The sequence below is a fragment of the Mustela erminea genome, chromosome 1 (assembly GCF_009829155.1).
Source record: "Mustela erminea isolate mMusErm1 chromosome 1, mMusErm1.Pri, whole genome shotgun sequence".
In the NCBI taxonomy this organism is placed as follows: Eukaryota; Metazoa; Chordata; class Mammalia; order Carnivora; family Mustelidae; genus Mustela; species Mustela erminea.
The window spans coordinates 174,727,108-174,750,949 of record NC_045614.1 but is presented as its reverse complement, the minus strand read 5'-3'; the positions used below and the strand labels follow the sequence as shown (position 1 = coordinate 174,750,949).

At 39.4% G+C, this 23,842-nt stretch overlaps 1 protein-coding gene across 1 annotated transcript in view; it reads left to right on the top strand.

Annotated features, from left to right (window-relative positions):
• The window catches only part of CRYBG3 (crystallin beta-gamma domain containing 3), a 111,550-nt gene that overhangs the window by 5,224 nt on the left and 82,484 nt on the right, over window positions 1–23,842 (top strand). Inside the window, exon 2 of the mRNA XM_032351514.1 lies at window positions 12,148–12,214. Coding sequence (XP_032207405.1) covers window positions 12,148–12,214 — 67 coding nt within the window. The remainder of the gene's footprint in view (window positions 1–12,147; window positions 12,215–23,842) is intronic.

Sequence of the window (23,842 nt, the reverse complement as noted above, 5' to 3'; positions counted from 1 at the left end):
TTGTAAAGTAACTCAGTTGTACATTCTAAATGTTAAAGTAGCAGGTACCTCACGTCCCACAATAAGCTTATCTTCTTAGAACTTCTAACTGTATTGAAACAATGATAGCATTTTTTTCATCTCAGAGGAAAATATGTAAAGGGATATTAACAGATTTTGTGAAGAGGAAAATAATGTTCCCTTCAAGATAAAATATTTCCTAACTAGAGTTCTGATCACACTGCAGCCTAGATATGCTAGAAATGCTGATACAATTGTTGTAGTGAGAAAACATAGGTTGGTGTAAATTTAAACTCAGAAAAATAATCTGGGCTATCTCCTGAAAAGAAAAGATCATCATGAAATAAAAGCTTAAAACATCATTTATTTGGACTCTGTTCATTGCATAAATTTGAATAGCTACTGTGTGTCAGATATACCACACAGTAAGGATAAAGATCAGTGAATAACCAAAAGTGCTCTTAAAGAGTTCATAAATTAATGGAAGAGACATCTCTGTTCTCAAGATGAGCTCTTTTATAAGCCAAAAATGTTTTTGGCATTTGTGACTTTTTTGGTTCAGAACATACTTACTGTTTCATGACCATCAAATATTGTATGAGAGCTTTATTTGGGCTTTCAGAATATCTTCCCACATTATTAACTTTTCTCTGAACATAGTTTGATTAACATCCTTTGCTAACCAGAATACTGGGAAGATGGGACAGTAACTGGACCAGCAGGGTGAGTGGCAAGTGCTTCTAGGAATCCTCTTGCTCTTCCTAGACTCCACAACTTTGGCAAGTTCTAGATGGAGGCAGAAAAGCACATCCTCTTGGAAATTAACACTTCACATGCGTGGAGATCCTTACACAAAATAGCTTGATGTTGATAGAAAAACAAGTTGAAGCTTTGCGACCAGAAACAGCTCAGTCTTAATATTTGGTTGGCAGTTGGGAATGGCCAGTGGTATAGCTCCAGCAGGACTATGCCTCAAAGTGTAATCCCTTGGGGATATTTAATTGCAGGTACTCCCAAAGCAGTGAGACAACTGTTTGCTTAGTCAAGTGTTTTTTCCCTTGGCTTTTTTTTTGGGGGGGGGGGGGTTTGTTGTGTTGTTGCCTGACAGATTAGAGAGGACAAAAACTAAATTGTCCTTTATTAAGATCTTAATTAGACCCAAGCCCTGTGCCTGGGACTTTAAATATACACATATGCTTAATCCTTAGCAACCTTTAAGAGAGGTATCTTTACACCATTTTACAGATCTATAATTTAAGGCTTGGAGAGGTCCAATAGTTTAGTCAGAAGTCTCACAGCCTCTGTGGTAGAGTCAAATTCTTCCTGAACTCAGAGTCTACAGCATTATGTGATTGCTTCCTCTGCTTAACTTAGGAAGACCCATAAAAGAAAGCTGGCCCTAGAAAATAGTTTCAAATGGAAATAAAAAACAATGGCATACAGCTGGCCATCTGCCCAGATGGCTCAGGTCAGCACTCTGTACAATAAAGACTTTGTGGTCCTGACAACCGAGAAAAGGAAAACAAATGTATGTATCTATCAAATGACAAATTTACATTTAATCACATGAAAAGGGTCAATCTCCTTCCAAATATATGCAAACTGGAAGTATTAGCAAGATACCATATTCTGTCTAATTGATAAGTAAAACTTGAGTTAGAGGTGGGTAAACTGGAAGTGGTGACTGGTGGGAGAATAAACTGGTCCCCAGCCTTGGACAGGTTCTCTCAGTACTACATATTCACATACTCTGATTCAGCACTTTCTCTGCAGGAATTCCATCAGATGTACATAGCTCGCAGACAGGCCCGACATTGCCTATGCAAGGCTAACCACTGCGGTGTTACTGTAATAGCAAAAGAAGAAATAGACCTGTGTGCCATCAAGTGGACGAAGGGATAAATCATGGTCCAATCATGTAAGAGAATATTACACAGCTGCCAAAAAGAATGACAAAGCTTTTTTTTGTACTGATAAGGAAATACCTCCAGGATTCATTAAGAAGAAAAAGCAAGCTGGAAATCACTGTGTAGTACGTTCCCATTCCTATATAAATGAGGGAGTGTGAAATAAGTCTTGCTCTGGCTGTGTTAACAAGGGGGGATGGGAGACTTGCTCAAGAAATGAGCAACAGGAGGGAGACTTCTCATTTTATACCTTTTTATATGTAAAAAAATTATGTGAATTACCTACTTCAGGGAAAGAAACACTAATTTAAGACCTGGTGAATATCTGTGTATAAATGAGTAAAAATCGAGAGAATTTAGGATCCTGACTTGGCAGAGATCTTCCAAAGAAAGAATGAACTACATTAACTTGTTCAGATGAGAAAAGTCACAATTAAGGCTGTAAATAAAGTAATATTTAAATGCAGAGAAATTTGATATTTTGATATTTTTCTAAGAGTGAGGCTTCTATATTATTAATCTGTAATGCAAAACTGGGTGCAGTTAAATATCACCTCATTTTTGTGAGATCACCCATCATACACTTTGAATAACAGCATGATCCTGGCATGTCATTAATACTTTCAGTCTTTTTGTGAAAAATCGAGACAGGTGGCTCTCATCTCTAAAGTCTCTTTCAGATTTAGCATACCATCCCAAACTCCATGGAATAATAGGTGTGTACAAAATCAATATGCCTGTATATTAGGAAGACTTTTTTTGTTTTACTGGAAAAGTGAGGGATGAAAACTTGATCCATGTTTACCAAGAATTCATTCAGTACCCCGTGTACAAGTTACTGTGCTAGGCTCTGCGAATCCGGTGGTGTGCACACTGCAACAAGGTCTTTGGCTCAAAGCATACATGCACTTTAGTGGGGAAGGCAGATAATAGCATAAATCTTCCTTCCCTTAAAGTAAGTGCTGAGGTGACAGTCAGGGCTGTAGGAGCATTTGACAGGTGTGGGCCCATTCTTGACACACTTTTTAAAGGAAACTTTTTAAAGATTTAAAAGAGTGCTCACATGTGTGACTGGGAGGAAGGGCAGAGAGGGAGAGAACCTCAAGCAGACTCCCCTCTAAGCCTGGAACCTGCGTGGGGGCTCCACGTCAGCCCCTTGAGATCATGACCTGAGCTGAAACCAAGGGTCAGTGACTTAACTGGCTGAGCCACCCAGGCGCCCCTAGTGGAAAGTTTTAATCTTGCTTAATCTGTTTCTTCTGGTATTTTTGTACATGTGCCTAAACAATGCCATACTGTTCTTTCTTGATTTATAAGCTTTAGATAACTTATACTGACTTCTGATAATGATAGATGAGGACTTAGCTATTTATCTACTCATCCAACCTATATAATTGTTATACTTTTGGAATTAAATCAAAAAGCCAATCTTTAGATTTTTATGAAATACAATTTTGGTTTCATTAACCCAACACACTAGCTTTTCTATCTTCCTTATGACAAGTAGCACAGATGGCAATGCGAGGAATGATGTGAAAATGGCATTTTAGTGCCCTCACAAATAGTAGTTTCGTGTAATTTCTAAAGATATATGTTAGAAATTTATGCTTTATTCTTTGAATTAAAATTTATACAAAACATGGATACTACCTTAGTGGCAGAGGATAATTCTTATAATTGCCATGCTTCTTATGACAAGGAATGGAATACTGTGAGTTTTCCATTTTATTAATTGGGGACAAGTTAGGCAAGATGTAAATTCTCAGCCTTTTATTGTCTTGTCAGATCACCAAGGAATATACCCTGGTTGGAGGGGTGGCACTCTGCTCTATTTGTCTGAACTAGAAATATGTACTATAATAATTTCAACTATGTCATTGTTCTCTGAAGGCAAATAAGGATCTCATTTGGCAATATTGTATATATTATTGATACAAAGGAATTACCATTATGTAATTTGTGATATTAGTATTTTGTAATTTGTCTATGCTAAATTCATTGCCAGTAACCTGCATTTGTTTGCTTTTTGAAATCAACTACAATATTTTGTATTTTTTTGTCCTTTTAATAGTAACATATGCTATTATAAAACAGGTATGAAACTATAAAATCAAAAAAGTACAACTCATAACCCTACCCTCTCAGACAAATACTGTTCTTACGTATATTTCCACATATATACATATTTTTTACAAAAAGTGGAAGTTCTCTTCAGGATTTTGAACTTTATTTTTTTTTTCACTCAACAATGATGCTTTAACATTTTCTGCAATAGTATATATATTTATACAAATTATAAAATAATTCTAAATTTAGTCCTTTAAAAATTTGTTTTGTTATCATTTTTCAGAATTCAGTTTGAATATCTAAATGTGCCTCTGCTTGTGTAGGGTTTGCATTTGAATGGAAGAGGGTAGAAGTTCTAGAATACATAATGTGCTCTGAAGTACGATAAAGCGGGATGAGGGAATGGGACACGATGGAGGTAATGAGCCTGGAGTAAGGTATAGAGAGAATGGTTATGAAAGACCCCTTCCTTGCATAACATTTGAGCAAAGACCTGGATGATACTTGGGAGTGGGAGAGAAATCTGAGAAAAGAACTTTCCCGGCAGTGGGAACAGCCAATTCCAGGGCTCTGGGGCAGGATCATGTTGGCAAAGATGCCAGAGTGAGCAGAGCCAACAGAATGGAAGGAAGAGTGGCTGTCAATGACACGGGGAAGGGAGTTGGGGGCCAGAGGAGGTAGGCAAAGGTAGGGAGTTGAGATGTTTGCTTTTTGAAAGTATCATTTGGATGCAGATTTATATATGTTTATGTATGTGTGTATGTTTATATATTCTCACAAAGATTGCTGGTTTGTTGATGTCTGGAAGATTTGCAGTGAGAAGGAATTTGAGTTGGAGGTTAGAAGTGAGGTCAGACTTGGTCAGGCTCTGGGAAGGCACAGTCTGGCCTGTCCTTGGATCTCCAGTGGCTCTTCCTTAGGACAGTTTGATGAATACTACATGAATTGGTGTCCATTTTAGAGGGCATCCAGAACACTGTTTCGAGTTCATGTCACAACAAAAGATTGAGGGTGTTGATTTATGTGGGGTAGGTCATAAATGTTCAGAATCTGGAGGGTGTGGGGTAGAGGACTTTGGGAGAGGAGAGCAGTTACTGGTGTCACCTGTAGACAGCTCCGGCACACATCGAACAGACCAGTGTCCTCTCTAGCCCGTGACTGAACTGCAATTATGGGTCTTGTTTTGGGGGCATGGAATAGGGGACAGGATGTAAATCAGCTTCCAAGTGGAAACATAAATTACAGGAGAAGGCGGACATGATGGGGAGGGACTGTCAGAAGAGGCTAAGGCTGCAGAGCAACAGAGCTTCATAATCATGTTTATTACCTTTCCTCCCTTCTCCCAGTTTTTCTCCGAAGAGTTTGCCAGATGTCTGAGCTAAAATACATGCTGTTCGACTGCCTTAAAATTGCAGCTTTTAGTTACCTTTTAATTTGAAGCCCAGAAATAGTGCCATAACCACCTGTTTTATATTCTGTTAATGGTCACTTGAAAAATACAAGTACTAGTCTACCACTGGCAGTCACCGTTTATGAATGGACAGTTTTCCAGATGGCTGTTTGTAAATCATCAGTGTGGAACTCTGTCCCCATAGAAGCAGGGTTGGAAATGGTAGATGGCCACACCAGGCCAGTGCACAAAAGTCAGTTTAATCCATAACATGCCTGCAGTCAAATATTGAACAAAGAGAACCTCTAAGCTTGCCTTGTGAAGCTGTGTTTGTAAGAAAAAATTCCAAGGTAGTATAGATGCCCCCAAGGCAGAAGCAGACCCTTTGAAAGTTTGTGGGGATGAAAGCCCATACTGTATTTAAGGACCCAAGTGTGGGCGGAGAGGGTAGTCTAAGGGAATGCAGAACAGGCCCCGGGGGTGGCTTCAGTAGGTTGGAAACAAGGACTGCACAAGTTTCTCTTTCTCAGAATGTCCCAGCATTAATTTTGATACTGAGCTGGTTTCTCGGTTAGAGTCTCTCTGTTCCTTCACTACAAAAGCTTCAAGGTTAGGCAAGCATACTTTTCCTTTTCCATTTTCCCTGCAACTGGAGGATCATGTGGGATTTTAGATCTGGCAGAGAGCTCGTCTGATGCTTTCATTTCACATATTTGAAAAATCGGATTTAGAAAGGTGCATTTTGACTGAAGTGACCTTTGTCCCTAAGGTCTGTCCCTGAAACGTAAGTTCATTTTGCAAAGCATTTCGCTGCTAATGACAGCAGGAAAGGGTGTGGATAGGTAAAAGACCCCTTCTTGTTCTCTATTATTTTTTTATTTAGTTCTCCATGGTAAAGTCACACCTGGAGGACCAAGTATGATTTGATCACATTTCAGAGGAAGGCCAGATTCTGGCTGCTTCTAGAGTTTCATCAAAGGAATGGTGACAAGTAGGCTCTGAGGTGAGGAACAACATGTCAGGCAGGAGGCCTGATGGAGTTGTGGTGGAGAGGGTGATGTTGTTTAGTAGACCCAGAAGAAGTTTAGGTTAGTGGTAGATGAGAAAACAAGATATGCCTTGACTCCCTTTTCCCTATCCTCAGGTCTGCTGGTTCCTCTATTGCAGACCATACCTCATACAATGGAAGTGAAAATCAGTGGGAAAATGATTTCAGGCAGCGTCAGGCTGAGTGGGATAAAGAGGAAGGAGAGAAGGGAAATCCTTCATTTCCCTAGGGACGGTGGAAAGTCCCCGTGGACAGTGAATCTGCGGAACTGTCTAGATGTATAGGGCGTTCCCAAATAGGGGACTACATTTTATTAAGTGGCTTTGTGTTTAGAAATGGTCAGAATTACTGCCAGTAATTCAGTCATTCAGATGTCTTCAGCACCGAGCATTGCCTCCTTTCTAAAAATGGCAAGAAGTAATAGATTTTCTGCATCTGTAGAGAATGGGCAAGCCTCCAAAAGACAGTTATGAAAGCTGTATTCAATTCTTTAACATTTCCAGATTTTTTTGATCCAGCCACAGGAATGATGTGTGAGAGAAAAGGCAGAGTAAAGGCAATGCCCAGCAGCCGTGCTGCAGAAGAGGGAGGAGTGGAGGCCGTCCTCTCCCTCACTGTGTCTCCACCCCATCCTCCGAGTCTGCGTGCTGTCCCTGCGTGTCTATCTGTTGGCCATCTAGGAAGTTGCGTGCTTGCCATGTGAGGAACTGAATCTGGGAGAGGCCCAGCAGCATCCCTTGTGCTTCAGTCTGTGGTACACACTGAAAGAGAGTACTTTTTCTCGTTGGTCGCACTCTGGACTCGGCGATGCTTCTCATGCTCATTAGGGCAAAGGCTCTTTTTGGGGGCCAGGAGCTCTGCAGGGCCTGGGTCTTGGAAAATCGGTGATGTTTTACATGACTGAGTTTTCTACATAATGGATACCTACACTTTATCAACACTTAACACATTTAAATAGTACTAACAGGAGATCTCTCACACTAGATCATTCTCTTCCTTACACAACTCTCAGTGGCTGGCTTCTGCTGAACATAGAAAGGCTCTCAGACCATTGTTTATCAAGAGTGTGGTCAGAGGTCCAGCTGCTTCAGAACAACCCCAAGAAGAGGGCGTCGGTTATTGAAATGTGTATTCCTGGGACCTACTCCAACTGGTATCCTTGACAATTGGACACACAGATTTGCTTTATAAATACAATTGCCCAGCTGATTGTGGTGCATTTAGGTAGGGATTCTGAAGGAGTGAGGGCCAGGATTTCATGTGGTGTGTTGCCTGCACCCCAGCACCAAGAACAGTGCCTAGCACTTAAAGGGCATTTAAAAACAGAGGGGTCAGTACTTATCTGGTGAGTGAGTTTCTGCTTCTTCTTTGCTGTGGTTGGGGAACCCTCTTATGATTTAATAAAAAATAAGACTATAAGATATAATGACAGGATGGGGCTTTCCTCTTTGTAAATTATTTGGACTCTAGAATGTTAATGTGCTCCGTTTTTTTTCTTGGCCCAGAGGTTTGTCGTAGTTTGTCTGGAAAGTAAACGTTAATGGCTGCCCATTGGATTCCTTGTTTCAGGTATGGTTTAACTCAAGTTGCTTCAAAACTGAGGAACTTCAGTGTTACTTTGACCTTGATATTTTTCTGGGCTGTTTTGAAGGATTAATTTCCAGAGTTCTGTTAGCTAAGATGAGGCTGTTTAGAAATGCAGTGTAGTCTTACTTGCCTACGTGTGGTTATGATCCCTGCCCCTCACCCCCTGCCATGAGCAAAATGTGTACTTTCTAAAAATACTGCTATTGAACTATTCCCCAGGTCCCAAAGGGGGTTAAATTGTGAAAGAACAATAAGAACGGATTGTCGACTTTCTTAAGGTTTGAGATCATCTGGATCTGACCATGTTTCTCTTTCTCTCATATATTAGAGTCTGAGAACACTATTTCAAGTCTTTTGAGTCTTTTTCTGTTACATATTTTTTAACTAAGCAGACATATAAGTATAATGTTTTCAGTATTTTCACCTACTCTGTTTTATTTTTGTGTGTTTTGCATTACATTGTTCCCAATGCAGCATTTTTTTTGATTAAGCAGGTACAAATGAAGAGCCTGTTTGATATCATTTTTTTAAAAATTTAACAAATATTTGAGTACCAGGGACAGTGCTTGGCCCTGTGATACAGACATGAATAATACAATTTCTGAATTTGAGTTCAAATTCTAGTTAGCCAGAGCAGAAGTGTGTGCATGGTATCACTGGGTTCAATAAGAAACCCCCAAAATAGAGATTAAGCTAGGATTAAATTGTAAAGGGCTAAGAGTTGGGCAAGGTGTTGAAGGATGTAGGAGGCAGAGAAGAAAATGGTTTCCTCGCATGTTCTGAGAATGTGAAGTGGTTCTATGTGGCAGGTGTATCTGGAGCCATATGAATAACTTTCTATATCCTGAGGACTCTTCATTTTATTCATCAACTGAAAGAGATTTACTGAAAGGATTTTTAAACTGCACAGTGGGATCATCAGTTTAACAATCATTTTGACAGGAAGAAGGTGTTGAAACAGAGCAATCTTGAAGATGCCAGAGATCAATTAAGAAGGACTCTTTTATTTTTTTAGTAAACTAGAAAAGAGATGGGGAAAGTTTTAATTGAGACACCGATTTTTATAGCTAAACCAAAACTTTAAAATGTGTTGTTCACTTTAGAACTCAACACATTTTGAAATTTTTGTTTAACAGTAAGATTCATGAGACTTAAACATAGGCTATAAGAACGTTTTATGAAGTGTCAAATATTCTTTTGGGTTTCTTTTAGTTGTTTGCTCAATATGGAATACTTGTGTGCTGATCTATGAATATATTTTTCTGGCATTTTGTGTGTGTTTATAGAGTGGATATAATTATAGCTACTTGAGAATACTGATATCTGTGTTAATCCCATGAACCTGGAGCTACATTTTCTACAGAGGTTTTGTACTGGAAAGGAAACTTTTACCATTTTCATTTCCAATTCACTAAGACAGTAAGTTTACAGAAAGTGCTATAACCACCCTTAAGTACAATTTCAGGAATCTTGAAAAGTACTAGGAGACTAGGGGCGCCTGGGTGAATCAGTCAGTTGAGTTGTCTGCTTTTGGCTCGCCCCACATTGGGCTCCCTGCTCTCGGAAGCCTGCGCCTCCCTTTCCTCCCTCTGTTTGTGCGCTCTCTTGCTCTCTCTCTCTCAAATAAATAAATAAATCTTTAAAAAAAAAAGGGCACAAAAATTAGGAGACTAAAATCCTTGTATGTTTAGTTTTTAGATGGGTCATTCAAAATAGATTACAGTTAGAGAATATACTTATAAAATCACTAAGGTCAATATTATCCTTGATTATACTCCAGATTCTTTTTTTTTTTTTTTTTTTTTTAAAGATTTTATTTATTTGTCAGAGAGAGTGAGCGAGAGCGAGCACAGGCAGAGTCAGAGGGAGAAGCAGGCTCCCTGCGGAGCAAGGAGCCCGATGTGGGACTCGATCCCAGGACTCTGGGATCATGACCTGAGCCGAAGGCAGCTGCTTAACCAACTGAGCCACCCAGGCGTCCCTATACTCCAGATTCTTATGATGTGCTCTTTTTACATGTATTGCACCTGTCTCTCTCTCTCTCTCTTTTTCTTTTGAGCTTAAATAGACAAGATTTGACATTTAATTTAAAACAAGAATTGTAAACAAACTTGTGACAAAAAATAAAGCTAAAATAGAAAATGGAGGTAAAAACCCACTCAATTTTAAAGTAGCAGTGTTGGAGACGTTCTTATTTTATAGATATATAGATGTATTTGGTTATAGTTCTGAATTGTACAATATTTTCCCTTTCTGTCCCTGATTTTTCACATGGAGTTTTCACCTGTTAAACACACAGCTCATGTATTCATCTTCTTTACTTGGTTGCTTTTGCTGTTGACATTTAAAAGGCTTGTGAGTGTGACTGTGTTTTGTTGGTCTATGTATTTCTGCATAGAGTCTGAGACTTAATAAAATTTAAATTTCATTGTATTTTCCACATGCTTGTCGTCTTTCTGTCTGTGTTTTGACCATTACCATTTGTTCCTTGGTTAGTCTACATAATTGCACTGGGTGTTATGGATAGAAAACCTAAAAGTAGCCTAAATCCTGTCTTCTCTTCCTATCCTGTCTAATCTGAACTATTGAGACCACTCCCTTCCAGTTGCTCTGCCGCAGCCACCACAGTTGCCTGTATTTTCCCATTCTCAGTCATTCTGCCTGCTTTATGCTTATCCCCTGGCTCAGGGCTTCCCAGTGCTCGTAGGACAAAGATCAAGTTCTGAAACGGGTCAGGCAGGTTCTCCATAGTCTGGCAGGCACTGGTTCTGGTATCATTCTCATATCTAGCAGAGTCACCTCTGCCAAGTTGTTGTGCTCCAGTCTTAGATTAAAACAAACAAAACATGGTTTCCTGAAAATGTCATGTTCTCTGTTCCTGCCTCCTTTGTCTCCTCTGTGGGCACTTCCCTGAGGAGGCAGAATTGCTGTTCCTTGCTTCCTTTGTGCTCCATGGTATTTTGTTCATTTGGCAGCTGTAACTTTTACCAAATTGTATTATTAGTTTGTGTATCAGTCTCTCCTACCAGCCTGAGTTTTATAAAGACCCTGACCTACTTGTCCTTACATACTCAAGGCCAGACGTGATCCCTGGGGCATGGCAGAGGGTCACGATAATCAGTGGGGAGCTGTTCAGTTTGTCTAGCATCTTAAGTATGAAAACAAAATAATGTATAAACCTAGAAATACAAACTTTTGTATTTGAAATGTATGTGTGCCTAATAGGAAGCATTATGTATTATAACCTCTCAAAAGGCATCTGTGAAGGTATTCTAGACAAGATAATTAGAAGTGGCAGTCTGGAAAATCAGGATCTTAAGGTGCCCTCTGGGACACATGTGGGGCTAGATAAGCCTGCATTTACATTTGAGTATTCCCAAACTTCACTAGATGATCCTGTGTGTTGATAAAGACTTACTAAGGAGAAATAGATTCTACTCATATAGTACTCACTATGGGCTTTAAAAAAAAGATAAGGCTATGGAGAAACTTAATATAAATAAAATCGTAGAGTGTTAATCATTTTCAAGGTTGTGATAGTTGTACAGTGTTGCTTCTTTGTTCGGGTGCATCATTGCTGTGATGCTGATTATCAGCATAAGAAAATGTAGCACATAATAGGCTCACCAAAATTTCTGAGGACTGGATGAATATTTTCGAATGTGCTTTCAACTGCGGAGGTTCAAATCAACATATTCTTTTTTTTTTTTTTTTTTTAATATTTTATTTATTTATTTGACAGAGATCACAAGCAGGCAGAGAGGCAGGCAGAGAGAGAGAGGAGAAAGCAGGCTCCCCGCTGAGCAAAGAGCCCAATGCGGGGCTTGATCCCAGGACCCTGGGACCATGACCTGAGCTGAAGGCAGAGCTTAACCCACTGAGCCACTCAGGCGCCCCGCAAGAGACATTTTTTTTTTTTTTAATTTCTTTTCAGCGTAACAGTATTCATTGTTTTTGCACCACACCCAGTGCTCCATGCAATACGTGCCCTCCTTAATACCCACCACCTGGCATATTCTTTTACATTTGGTACATGAATCTTTTGAGCATTGCATATAAAAGCCCTTTCGATTTTTCTTTAAACTCAAGCTGTATGATTTTGTTAATTCTCTTTTAATTTCAAAGAAACTGTGGTTTTTATTTTTCAGTGTTGAAAATGAGCCCATGAGCACAAGTCAGAAAAAGGAAAATGTACTTTCATCAGAAGCAGTAAAGGTATAGTTTTAATATTTTATATTAAACAAATATTTCTCTTTAATTTTTGTTCCTACTTCTTTTAGATTCTGTTGTCTCATTTTATATTTTACATTTCAAAAAGAGCACTATATTATTTATGTCAATCCAGCCTAACTCTGTTGGGACTTAGAATTTAGGTGGGATCGGGTGAGGGATAGGGTCATCCGGGAGAGTTGGAGAGTGGGGTGTCCTTATTCTAGCTTTGCCACTAACCAGCTGTGGGGCCTTCACCTGAGGAATTTAATGTCCTTGTCCTTAGTTTTCTGATCTGTGAATTGGATTGTCTGGCCTCCATAGTTTCTTTTCCTAGGATGTTCTTTGATTTATGATGTGTTTTTCTTTTTCTTTTTCTTTTTTTTTTTTAAGATTTATTTATTTGCCAGAGATCACAAGCAGGCAGAGAAGCAGGTAGAGAGAGAGAGGGAAGCAGGCTCCCTACTGAGCAGAGAGCCCGATGCAGGGCTCGATTCCAGGACCCTGAGATCATGACCTGAGCTGAAGGCAGAGGCTTTAACCCACTGAGCCACCCAGGCTCCCCTATGATGTGTTTTTCAAATACTGCTAACATCTGATAGTGCTTTTGGCAGGTGGAAGTTAATAACATGTTCTTAGTATGTGATGGATATTTTGGTCAGCTCACATATGAACCAGCTTCTACAGGACAAGCATGAAAAGAGTATAAGCTACACACCTCCCTAGGTAGTTACCTCCCTAGGTAGTTACTGATAAGTGTGGTTAAAAATCCTTGAAAATCAGGGTGCCTGTGTAGCTCAGTCATTTGAGCATTCAGCTCTTGATTTTGGCTCTAGTCATGATCTGAAGGTCCTGGGATGGAGGCCTGCATTGGGCTCCCCAATCAGTGGGGAGTCAGCTTGGGGATTCTCTGTCTCTCCCTCCGCCCCTCTCTCCTCCACTTGCTTTCTCTCTCTCTCTCTCTCCCTCTCTCTCTCTCCCTTTCTCCCCTGCTCTTGCTCCCTCCCATTCTCAAAAATAAATAAATCTTAAAAAAATCCTTGAAAAGCACTGAACCTTGTACCATTTCTTTTTACTCATAAGTGATTTTCTAGAACCTGAGTGTTTGTGTTCTTCAGTGGTGTGATGCCAAGTATGTGATCGAGCTTTCGTATCTGTCCCACAGTCATAGAGTTTGGACCCAGCAATTTTCTTTTTACATAGTTTGTGACAATAGGTAAAGCAGAATGCTTGTGCTTTCTATGAATTTCAGAGTAAATTAGCTTGGTCAATGGAAGGACCGTAAAGTCATCTGAATTCTTCATCACTGATAAGGGGACTTTTAAACATTATAAAAGGTCCAAAGGCATTAGGTATGGTGAGGATAAAGCTGTTTTCATTCTTCCCCTATCATAATTAACAATATAAATATTTTTGGGGAGAAAATAGCAGGGATCTGATTTCTTTGACTTTATCAAAAGAAAGAAAATCAAGATCACCTTGCTTTTCTTACTTTTTCATTCCTTTGCTAGTTTGGCTATTAAATCTAGCTTTCAGGAGCACCTTGGTTGCTCACTCCTTTAAGCATCTGCCTTCGGCTCAGGTCATGATCTCAGGGTCCTGGGATCAAGTCCTGTGTCAGGGTTCCTGCTCAGCGGGGAGTCTGCTTCTTCCTCTCTCTGCCCCACCCCATGCTCGCTCTTTCTCAAGTAAATAAATAAAATTAAAAAAAAAAAATCCTGCTCTCAGACCTTATAACATCTCTACCTACTCTTTTTCTATCAATTTAGCCAACTGTTAGCCAGCCTACTGGCTTACCACTGCAAGGCTTTTTGCATGTCTTCAGTTGCCTTACGTCAAGACTTTTACTTCTAATGGTATATATGCAGCCTTTTTCTTGAGTTGTTTTACGAGAAATATTTTCTTTTGAGATCTCAAACTTTGATGTTTCTTTGGCTACTAACTCCTGTCACTCCATCTCCTAATCCCTCATTGTTTCCGACCTTCACCACACATCCTGTTCTCCTTGCTGCCTTCCCCCATCTGAGGCTCCGCTTGTTCCCCACTCAGCCTGTAACTGATACTATACTACTTCGGCTCTGATCTTACTGAAAAACAAAAACCAAACACCAAAAAACCAGAACAACAAAAAAAATACCTTCAGCCTTCAGACTTGGCCTTTCCTGTAGTCCTACTTTATACCTGCAGAGGTTTGTTCCAGAAAGTCACATCTTTGTAGATGCAGTAAATATAGACGTTGGGCAGATACAGTGTCTGGGCCTCCATGATTCGTCTTTTCTATGCATTCTTAATATCTTGGTTTGATTGCCCAGGTTAATTTCACTTTGGGATCTGGGTCCCCAAGCAAATATGGCTCATAGTCATGAGATTGTTTCTTTTAGGATTTGAGGCCCATTGCATTACATAAACATGGGCAGCGCAGTTAGCTTGTAATGTAGAGTGAGCCATGTTACTCTCATTGCAGTGGCCTGAGCATTTTGGCCCTTGTTGTTGTTGCTTTATCTTCCAGAAACTACTAGTAAGATTTCTTCAGTCTAGCCACATAGGCCCCAGTGGTTTAGATACCTGTTGTCAGGTATCAGAAATACATATTTTGATATGTATTTATCAATACATATAGCAGTAGCACCATACCTTGGGGAAAACGGGTTAGAACCATATTTATGGTCTTGTTATTCTAAATAGTCTCAATCCAAGGATTTTCATTAGCAAGTGGAATAAAATGTGCATGTGTTTTCTTTCTAATGAATAATTTCTATAGCAGCACTCCACTGTAATGTGATATTTGTGTTCCCATGCTTCCATCTTGTTAATCTGAATTTTATGATAATGCCTTCTATGATAAGAAAAAAATATACAGCATTTTTCCTGTTGAGTCTGAAACGTAACAGAATTATGAATAATAAATGTTCTTATCCTTTTCTTTTTGTATTTGACTTTGAGAAGCCACATCAAGATGTTGATGATTGTTTGGTTAGAAGTTTAAACTATGAAAATCAATTATATTTTCAAACAGTTAAAAACTATGGAAGCTTTATATTCTCCTTGGACATCCTTGTATTCTTAGTTATCACTTACATGCTATACAAGGTTTGCTGTTTTTTAACATTGTAGCCATTTCTAATGCTAGCATTTATCATTTATGATTATCATTTATCATAAAATAAAAATTTATTTTTATTGAATTAGGTTCTTGTATCAAGCTGGCAAAACTTCTAGATATTTAGTCCATATTCTACCTTTGTTTTTCTGTGGGTTCTACAATTTTGTCTTGTAGTCTTAGACACTTGGTCCTGTTGCATTCATGTCTATTGTTATTTAAAAGAGTAGGAATGCATGTTCTAATTCCCTGCTGCCATCTACCTACTTCAGAGGAATTTTCATCCCTTGTTGCCTTCCTAGGATAAACTCCCCAAAGCCCCGTGCTTTTGGTTTTGATCCAGCTTTCATCCTCCTGGTTTTGGTCTCTTACTTCCTGCCTTCTCTTAGACCTTGTCTTGATTATCCATCCTTCCATCTTCACTGGCTTCTATTTCTTTTCTGAAACACAGTTGTTTTGGGGGGGCATCTGGGTGGCTCAGTTAGTTAAGTGTCTGACTCTTGATTTTGGCTCAGATCATGATCTCACAGTTGTGAGACTGAGTCCTGTGTTGGACTCTGGGCTGGGAGTGGAGTCTGCTTAAGATTTTCCCCTCTCTCCCTTCCCCTGATTCCTCCCACTTCCCTCTCTCTCCCCCTCTAAAAAATAAGCAAATCAGTTTTTTTTTTTCCCTTTGGTGGGTTAGGTTTCCTTTCAATCTATCGTTTTATATCCCTCCCAGTTTTTACCCAAAAATTTCTTATGAAAGTCTTTTTCAATCATCGTTTAATTCTTAATCCTTTCTAATTTGATTCCTGGCTCTTCTCTCGTTCCCTCAGACATGGGAGACTTAGTACTGTGCCTGGTACATGTGTCATAAGTACTCAATAAGTAGTTAAATGAGTAAAAGTCATTCCATGAAACCAATGATCTCTTACTAACCACAGTCAATAGTCCTCTCTTAGTTCTTATTTAAAATGTTGAGACACTGATTTTCCAGGTCTTGTCTTCTTTCCAGAAATATGCTTTATTATCTTTGTTACCATTAATATTGTATTTCATTGCAATTCCTGCCTCTGGCCATTTCCGTTTCCTTCTGACTTTCTGGTTAAGTTACTTTTCATATAGATGTTTCTCAAAGTCCTCCATCTTCCTCAATGTCAGTCTTCCAAAGTTATATCTTTCAATCATATTGCTTCATTTTTTGGCTCTCAGATCTCTTCTTGACATCCTTCTTGTACTCTAAGCTTGATTTTTGGGGTTCCAGACATTTCTGTATGGATGGCTTTTAATACCTCGAATTCAGTCTGCCCAAAATTCTCAGTATCTTCAGAGATGTTCTTTCTACATATATTTGGTTGGGAGGTGGAGGTGGTGGGAGGTAGGAAGGATCATTTAACTGCTTGGGATGGGAGAAGAGCCCTTCCATCTGGAAATTTTTTTTTTTTCTTTTTAAAATTTATTTCAAAGCATGGGGAGAGAATGAGCATGAGCCAGGGGAGGGGCAGAGGGAGAAGCAAACTCCCTGCTGATCAGGGAGCCCAGCGTTTCCTGGGATCATGACCAGAGCCAAAGGCGGACACTTCACCACCTAAACACCCAGGTGCCCTTCCATCTAGAGATTTTCAAACTCTTTACTTTTAATCCCGTGTTTCACACTGTCCTAAGTGGTACCTAGTGTCTTCAAAACCTGAACTTTTTCAGGCTGTCTGTGGAGTAGATTGTTTCCCTCATGATCAGAGAGTTACCCCTTGCAGACACTTGGGTAGAAGCTTCCTGTGGTCAGTTACTCTGCCTTCATCTGTCTGTGCCTTCTAAACCTTTTTGAAATCTCTTATCTGCTCATATCTACTCTCTCCCTCTCTTTGTATTTATAACTGAAACAGTTCCTTTACTGTCATTTTAGAATGTTTTGTACAAAAGAAACAATCAGTATGTGTGGTAATCAAAATTTTTTATCTCTTTTTGTAATTGAAGAAAGTAAATCTCAGAGATTTTCACTTAACAAAACCCACAGTTAATGAGAGGAGACAAGAGAATTCAGATGCAGTTCTGTATAATGTTTTCCATTTGTGAACTTAATTTATAAGATATTCATAAGCTAAATTTACCAAAAAGAAATCTTATTATAAAATTAAGAGAGCTATGGCAATAAGTCTATTTTCAGAAGTGAGCCATGAGCTAAATAAAATGAATCAAACCGGGATCATACGTTGTAGATTCTCTAACCCAGACCTAAATAAATTGATGATCATTAGAACTTGTTCTCAGCAGCTTGACATCTGCTTTATATAAAATTTAACTTTTGTTCCATTTTAGAATTGTTGTTTATAACTAATCCTACAAATCTGATGAAAGTTCTGGAGTGGTTTTTTAAAAGGCAGTGGTTGATAGATGCATATGATGTTCTATGAATAATCGAAGAGTATCAATCTAGTGTGTATTATTTTTACTTAAGATTTGTAACACTTTTAAAAAAAAATAATTATTTATTTATTTGACAGACAGAGATCACAAGTAGGCAGAGAGGCAGGCAGAGAGAGAGAGAGAGAGAGGAGGAAGCAGGCTCCCCGCAGAGCAGAGAGCCCGATACAGGACTCGATCCCAGGACCCTGAGATCATGACCCGAGCCGAAGGCAGAGGCCTAACCCACTGAGGCCTAACCCAGGTGCCCTGTAACACTTATTTTTAATCTTAGAAGCAAATAATTTACAATGGAAAGCTACACTTTTTTTTTTTAACTGTTACCTCTGTTTACTGATAGGTAAAGATGGAAATATTATAGCTCAAGAATATCTTACTGAAGAAAAATAGTCACTTATTGTTTTTTATATTAATCCTATATTGAATGAACAGTGCTGTTTAGAAGATGGATATATTAAATTTATACATCTGATCATATTTTGATTTGTGTAACTCTTCTTTCCTTACTGATGTTTTTCAACGTTCTCTTGGCCAAAAGTGAAATGATAGTCAAATTTCAATGCATTAAATTTTTTCTTGGTTAGGTTAGGGGAAAATTGATTATTGAACTAATTTTTAAAATAAATTGTGGCCTTAATAAATGCTTGGATATCCTTTTTTCTCATTGATATAGATAATAGCAGTATGACATCAACTTATAAAGATTTTCAAATACTGGAACTCCTTTTAAAAAAATTTGGACTTATTTGCATTTGGAACCCATTTATAAATAGATTAACTTTAATTGATGGGAATGTTGATGAGGGGAATGAGTTGTCTCATAGTGAGCCACTATTTCTCTGCCTCTGCCAACTATGAGCGCCCTTGGAAATGTTTTAAAATTAACATATGCAGTGATGGAAAGAACAGCCTTTGGAATCAGGCAAATCTGGGCTTAAATCCCAGCTTTCCATGTGGTAGTTTTGTAATCTTGGAAAATTTACTCAACCTATTTAAACTTTGGTTTGCTGATCTGTATTGGGTGTAGGGGGGTGGTGTTCAATCCTGTTTCATGGAAGTGTTTTGGAATAACTGAGATAACCTATAGAGCACTACACAATGCTGAGCACAAAATGGGTACTCAGGGAAAGAGGTGCCTTCTTGCCATATAAAGTCTGGCTAAAACTTAGAAATAACTCTTTGTTTGAGAATGGTGCTGGTTTTTTCTGTGTGAATAGTATAAAAAAGCTATTAAAAACATTGATTCTCTATCACATTTGAAAAGAGGGCATACATGGAGATACACATATTGAAATTTAGCTAGAAGTTTAAAATTTTCAACCCTTGACTCAAACTTCTATAAAGACTGAGTGGTGTCAGGGAGCCCGAAGTAGAGATCCCACCATGCCACTCTGTGGTGCATATGCCCAAAGGGACTGGCAGGGCTGGAGCCTGTCAGTCTGGGGCCTCGATATCTTTGAGTTCCTGGGTGTTGCCGGTGTTTTGAAGTACCTGGTTTGATTTGCAGCAGTTTGTTTTGTCATAGAACTGTAGTGGTCCTACTTTATGGTATCATGGAATACCTTGTCAAAATGGAAACAGACTAAGGAAGTCATGTACATACTGCAAATTTTGTGAGTACATTGACCTCCATGGGTACCAGATATTGAGTCAAGAACATTAGAGGGGGTTCTGAAAAGCTCTCCTAGAAACAAAAACATTTATTATTCTTCCCAGTGTTTTCACTGGAGATCTCTTTATATGGTAACAGAAGGGAGTGGCTTTTCTCCTACCTTGTGTCATTTTGTTCCTTTTTTTTCTGTCTTTCCACACCTGCTCTGGTTGATTTGATTTCTACCTGCATCATAGCCTGTGACAAAGCTCACACCTGTCCTTCCAGCCCAACATGTTTTGCTGAGCATCAGGATAATAGAACCAATTCTTTACACCTTTCCTGCCAGTGTTGCTGGGTATAAGATTTGTCATACTCAAAGTTGAACTCAGACTATTTTATCCTAATTTTTTTCTCTTTTTGTGTTCCTGTCCAGCTAAAAAGTGCTACCAATTACCCAGTCTTGATGTTTGATTCTGTCATTTTGTCTCCATCCCCATTGTGCCAGGAACCAACAACAGCCCTTTCTTCCTGTCCATATCCTTTGCTATTCTATAGTTCAGACTTTTCTTTTTTTTTTTTTAAAGATTTTATTTATTCGACAGAAAGAGACACACAGAGAGGGAACACAAGCAGAGGGAGAGGGAGAAGCAGGCTTCCCGTTGAGCAGGGAGCCCGATGCGGGGCTCGATCCCAGGACCTTGGGATCATGACCTGAGCTGAAGGCAGATGCTTAACCACTGAGCCACCCAGGCACCCCACGGACTTTTCTCTTTCACATCAACAGTTTTTACTCCTGTGTTGTTTGTTCTGGCACATACAACAGATGACTGTCCTGGGTCACTTATGGTTAAGGGCCCTTATTTGATATACCATATAAAACTACATCCTTTTATCAGAAATTACATGGAAATGAAAAACTAAAAGTAACACTTCAGCTAAAATCTTAATTCCATTCTAGAGCATTTTTAAAAAGTGAAATTTCAACTTCTAAGTAACTTTAGTAACAAATTATTTGTGACATGTCAGAGCTGATCACAGCACAGAATCATGACATTAAATTTGCAGGTAATTTGTTATGTTAAATAATAACCAGCTTAGAGCAATATAGTTGATGGCCAACCTGCTGGCCTGTTCTAATTTTTTAGTGGAAAAATAATACTGTGATAAAAATGTAATGTTATCTTTCAAGCAAAATTACTTTAACAGTGGGGGTATAAATCACTCATCTTTGCACCTTACCATTAGTCCCGAAATCCATTTATTGAGAAATTTCATTCATGAAAATATGTATCGGTAGTTTATATGGAATTAATCTGGTATCCCACCACAAATTAAATCCATTAGGGTGAAGGTAAGCAGTAATTTTGATTTAAAATTAAACTATAGCTTCCCTCAGGATATTGGTAATAATCTGATAATAGTTATTTTCCTCAAAATTGAGGAAATTTTAACTGTTGATGGTAGAATTTCAAATATTGACAAATTTGCCAAGTAATATGTTGCAGACAGATGTCTAAGGAGAAAACTAACTGAATTCTCAAGTAAGCAGCTAGTTTTAGTTTATGAGTGCCAGATTTTAATATGTATTAGTAATTTAGGTGATAGTCATATTCAGAATGAAAATGTATACAGTTGTTTGCCTTTACCTTGTGATAACAAGAAAAACAAGTTTTAGGAATGTTCACTAGAGGAACATGTACATAGGCAATTTCTATTCTGAAAAAACTTCCATTGTAGTAGAAATTTCCCAAAGAGGCCAAAGAGTAAGTGGTCTCAGCAGTGGGAATGTGTTATTGCAAAGATGTTCTGTAGAAAGAGAGAGAGAGGAGAAGAGAGAAGGGGAAAGAATGAGTGAGGCTGGGTATGATGACATTAGGTATTTGCAAGCATTGTGAGTGGCAAGAGGTGAAACTGGGGAAAGACACACGGGACTAGACCCACCAACATCTTGAATGCCATGCTTGAGAGTTGGGATTTTATCCCGACAGCAGAGCTGTGATTGTGATTGAAGTCCTTTAAGGTTGGTCAGACTTGAATTCTAAAAGATTGCTCTAGTTTTTGTCTGGAGAATGGACTGGGGACAGTGCAAGCAAGGAAACAGATGATGTTTTGTCTGACTTTTTAACAAGCAGAAATGTTAAGATTTGCAGAAAATGAAAGAATGGAGACAAAACATGGGTACATTCAGTTTTGGATGTACTGAGCTTGGGATTCCAGTGAAGTATCCAAGTGGCTATGGATGCCTGATTGATAGTTGAACCTCCTGTCTGAGCTGCAGATAAAAACCTGGGAATCATCTGATTAATCTGTGGGAAATAAAACCTTGTAAGAAGGTCATGAAGCTAAAGCAGGCCCAGGCTAGAAATTGAAGAAATGTGTTTGGTAAGGAATGGCTAGAATGATGTGAAGTTGAAGGAGATGGAGAAAGTGTTTGAGAGAAGGAGGAAAATCTCAGAGTAATGTCATGGTAGTGAATAGAAGACTGGTTATCAGAATGAGATTCAGTCTCACATTCTGCAGATGCACCGTGTAAGAAGTGTATTGAATTAGCAAGTGGGACAGTGTTTCTTAGAGACAGTGATCAGCACAACTAGGGAGGAAGCCAGATTGTAAGTGATTAGAGAGTGATTGGGAGGAAAGGGAACAAAGGTGGTGAAGATTAGGAACCCTTTTTTGAGGAGGTTGGTAGAGGAGAGGGCTATCCTTGTGCATTTGCTTTTGAATGATGGGCTTCTGGAAGGGACAGATGAGGAACTGTGGTTCTCAAGGAGACCTCAAGGATTGTGCACTGGTGTCCTGGTGGGGAAATTCATCTTGGGAGGAGTCCATCCTTCCTGGTGAAGAATGGCAGTAAGTGCAGGAGGCATGCCGATGCTGTTGGGAGTCAGGGCTATGAGGGATGGTCTGCATGAAATGGAGAGTAGGGACCTCTGCTGAGCAAGGTGGTGGGATAGTGGATTGGGGGGTGTGGAGGTGAAAGAGCTGCTGTAGAAAATGAGGAAACGTTACAGAGAGATTTCCAGCTGGGGCTGTAAATTGTGAACGAACGGTTCGTAGCCCAGATCTGCATAGTATGCATATCCTTGTGGTTTTTTAAAGCAAGACTCACTCACTTAGTTAGAAAAAGATAAAATTGGAATTTTTCTGAGTGGGGATGATCAAGCAGTACAACTGACACTTTGAGGTTACTGGTTATATTTGATGGCTGGATAGAGAAGCTAGGAAACTTTGTGGGAACGGAAAGGGACAGTGTAAGGGAAGGCCGAATCTGTATTGGGGCAGGAGGAGTGGTATGGTGGGTTTCCCTGGGACAGCGGGGTAAAACAGCTGAAACGGGGAGAGGGTGTGCACACAGGGAATGCCTGAGATTGAGTTGGCGAGGGGATGCACTTATGGGGGACTAACTAGGGTCAGAGTTTATGAAAGAGGCAAGAAGAGTGGAAGTAGAAGTTACCAGAGGATGTTAAGGAACTAGAAGTCAGGGTATTCTTAAGGATTATCCTTGCTATGCCCGATAAAGGCAGAGTCTGAGGTAGAAAGGATGACAGGCCCAGTGCTTGACACAGTAAAGGAAGAGTCACCTGGCTCTTCATTATTTTCCATTCAACAGGATCTTTGGTGACCATCCTGTGACCTTTTTGATCTTATTCCCTGTGCCACTTACCATGTTGGCACTGCACCTGCCACCTGCTCTAGGCTATTTGAGGAGGTGACAAACTAATACCAGCTGGACTTGCAAATAAATTCTTACATCACTAGAATGCGGGCTCCATGAAAGCTGGGCTATTGGTGTTGTGGGTTTTTGTTTGTTTGTTTGTTTGTTTGTTTTTACTGTTGCATCTAAACACCTGGAATTGTGTGGTGCTGTATGTTATTTACTGAATGAATGAGTGAATGCTTTCAAGCTTGCATGGACCCTACCTCCTACTTGCTATACCCATTTCAGCCTGTTACTGCATTCCCCAGAGACATTAGTCCAAGTCTTCTCTGTTTCCCAGTTCCACCTGCCTGTCCCTCCTTTGGCTTGCCATTCTCCTCTCACTTACTGAGGTCAGAGCCACTTGTTGGACCTTGTTCATCGTCTTCTTCTTTTACAGAATTGCTCAGGCCTGTCTCTTCCTTACCTCTTTACCTGGAAGAGGATGTGTCCATACTCCTCTTCAAGGCTAATATTTTCCCTTTTTTTTTTTTTAAAAGATTTTACTTATTTACCCAATAGAGATCACAAGTAGGCAGACAGGCAGACAGAAAGAGAGAGGAGGAAGCAGGCTCCCCGCTGAGCAGAGAGCTTGACGCGAAGCTCCATCCCAGGACCCTGAGACCATGACCTGAGCTGAAGGCAGAGGCTTTAACCCACTGAGCCACCCAGGCGCCCCTCCCTTTCTTATTAGAAAAAGTATTAGAGGCTTTACTGGCCTCTTTATCTCAATTTATGCTTTTCATTCTCTCTTGTACAACAGTTATTCTCTAATAGGTGTAGAGCTGATCTGCCAAACAAGAACAAAAGCCATTCTGTCTTAGACCTTAAACTGTCATA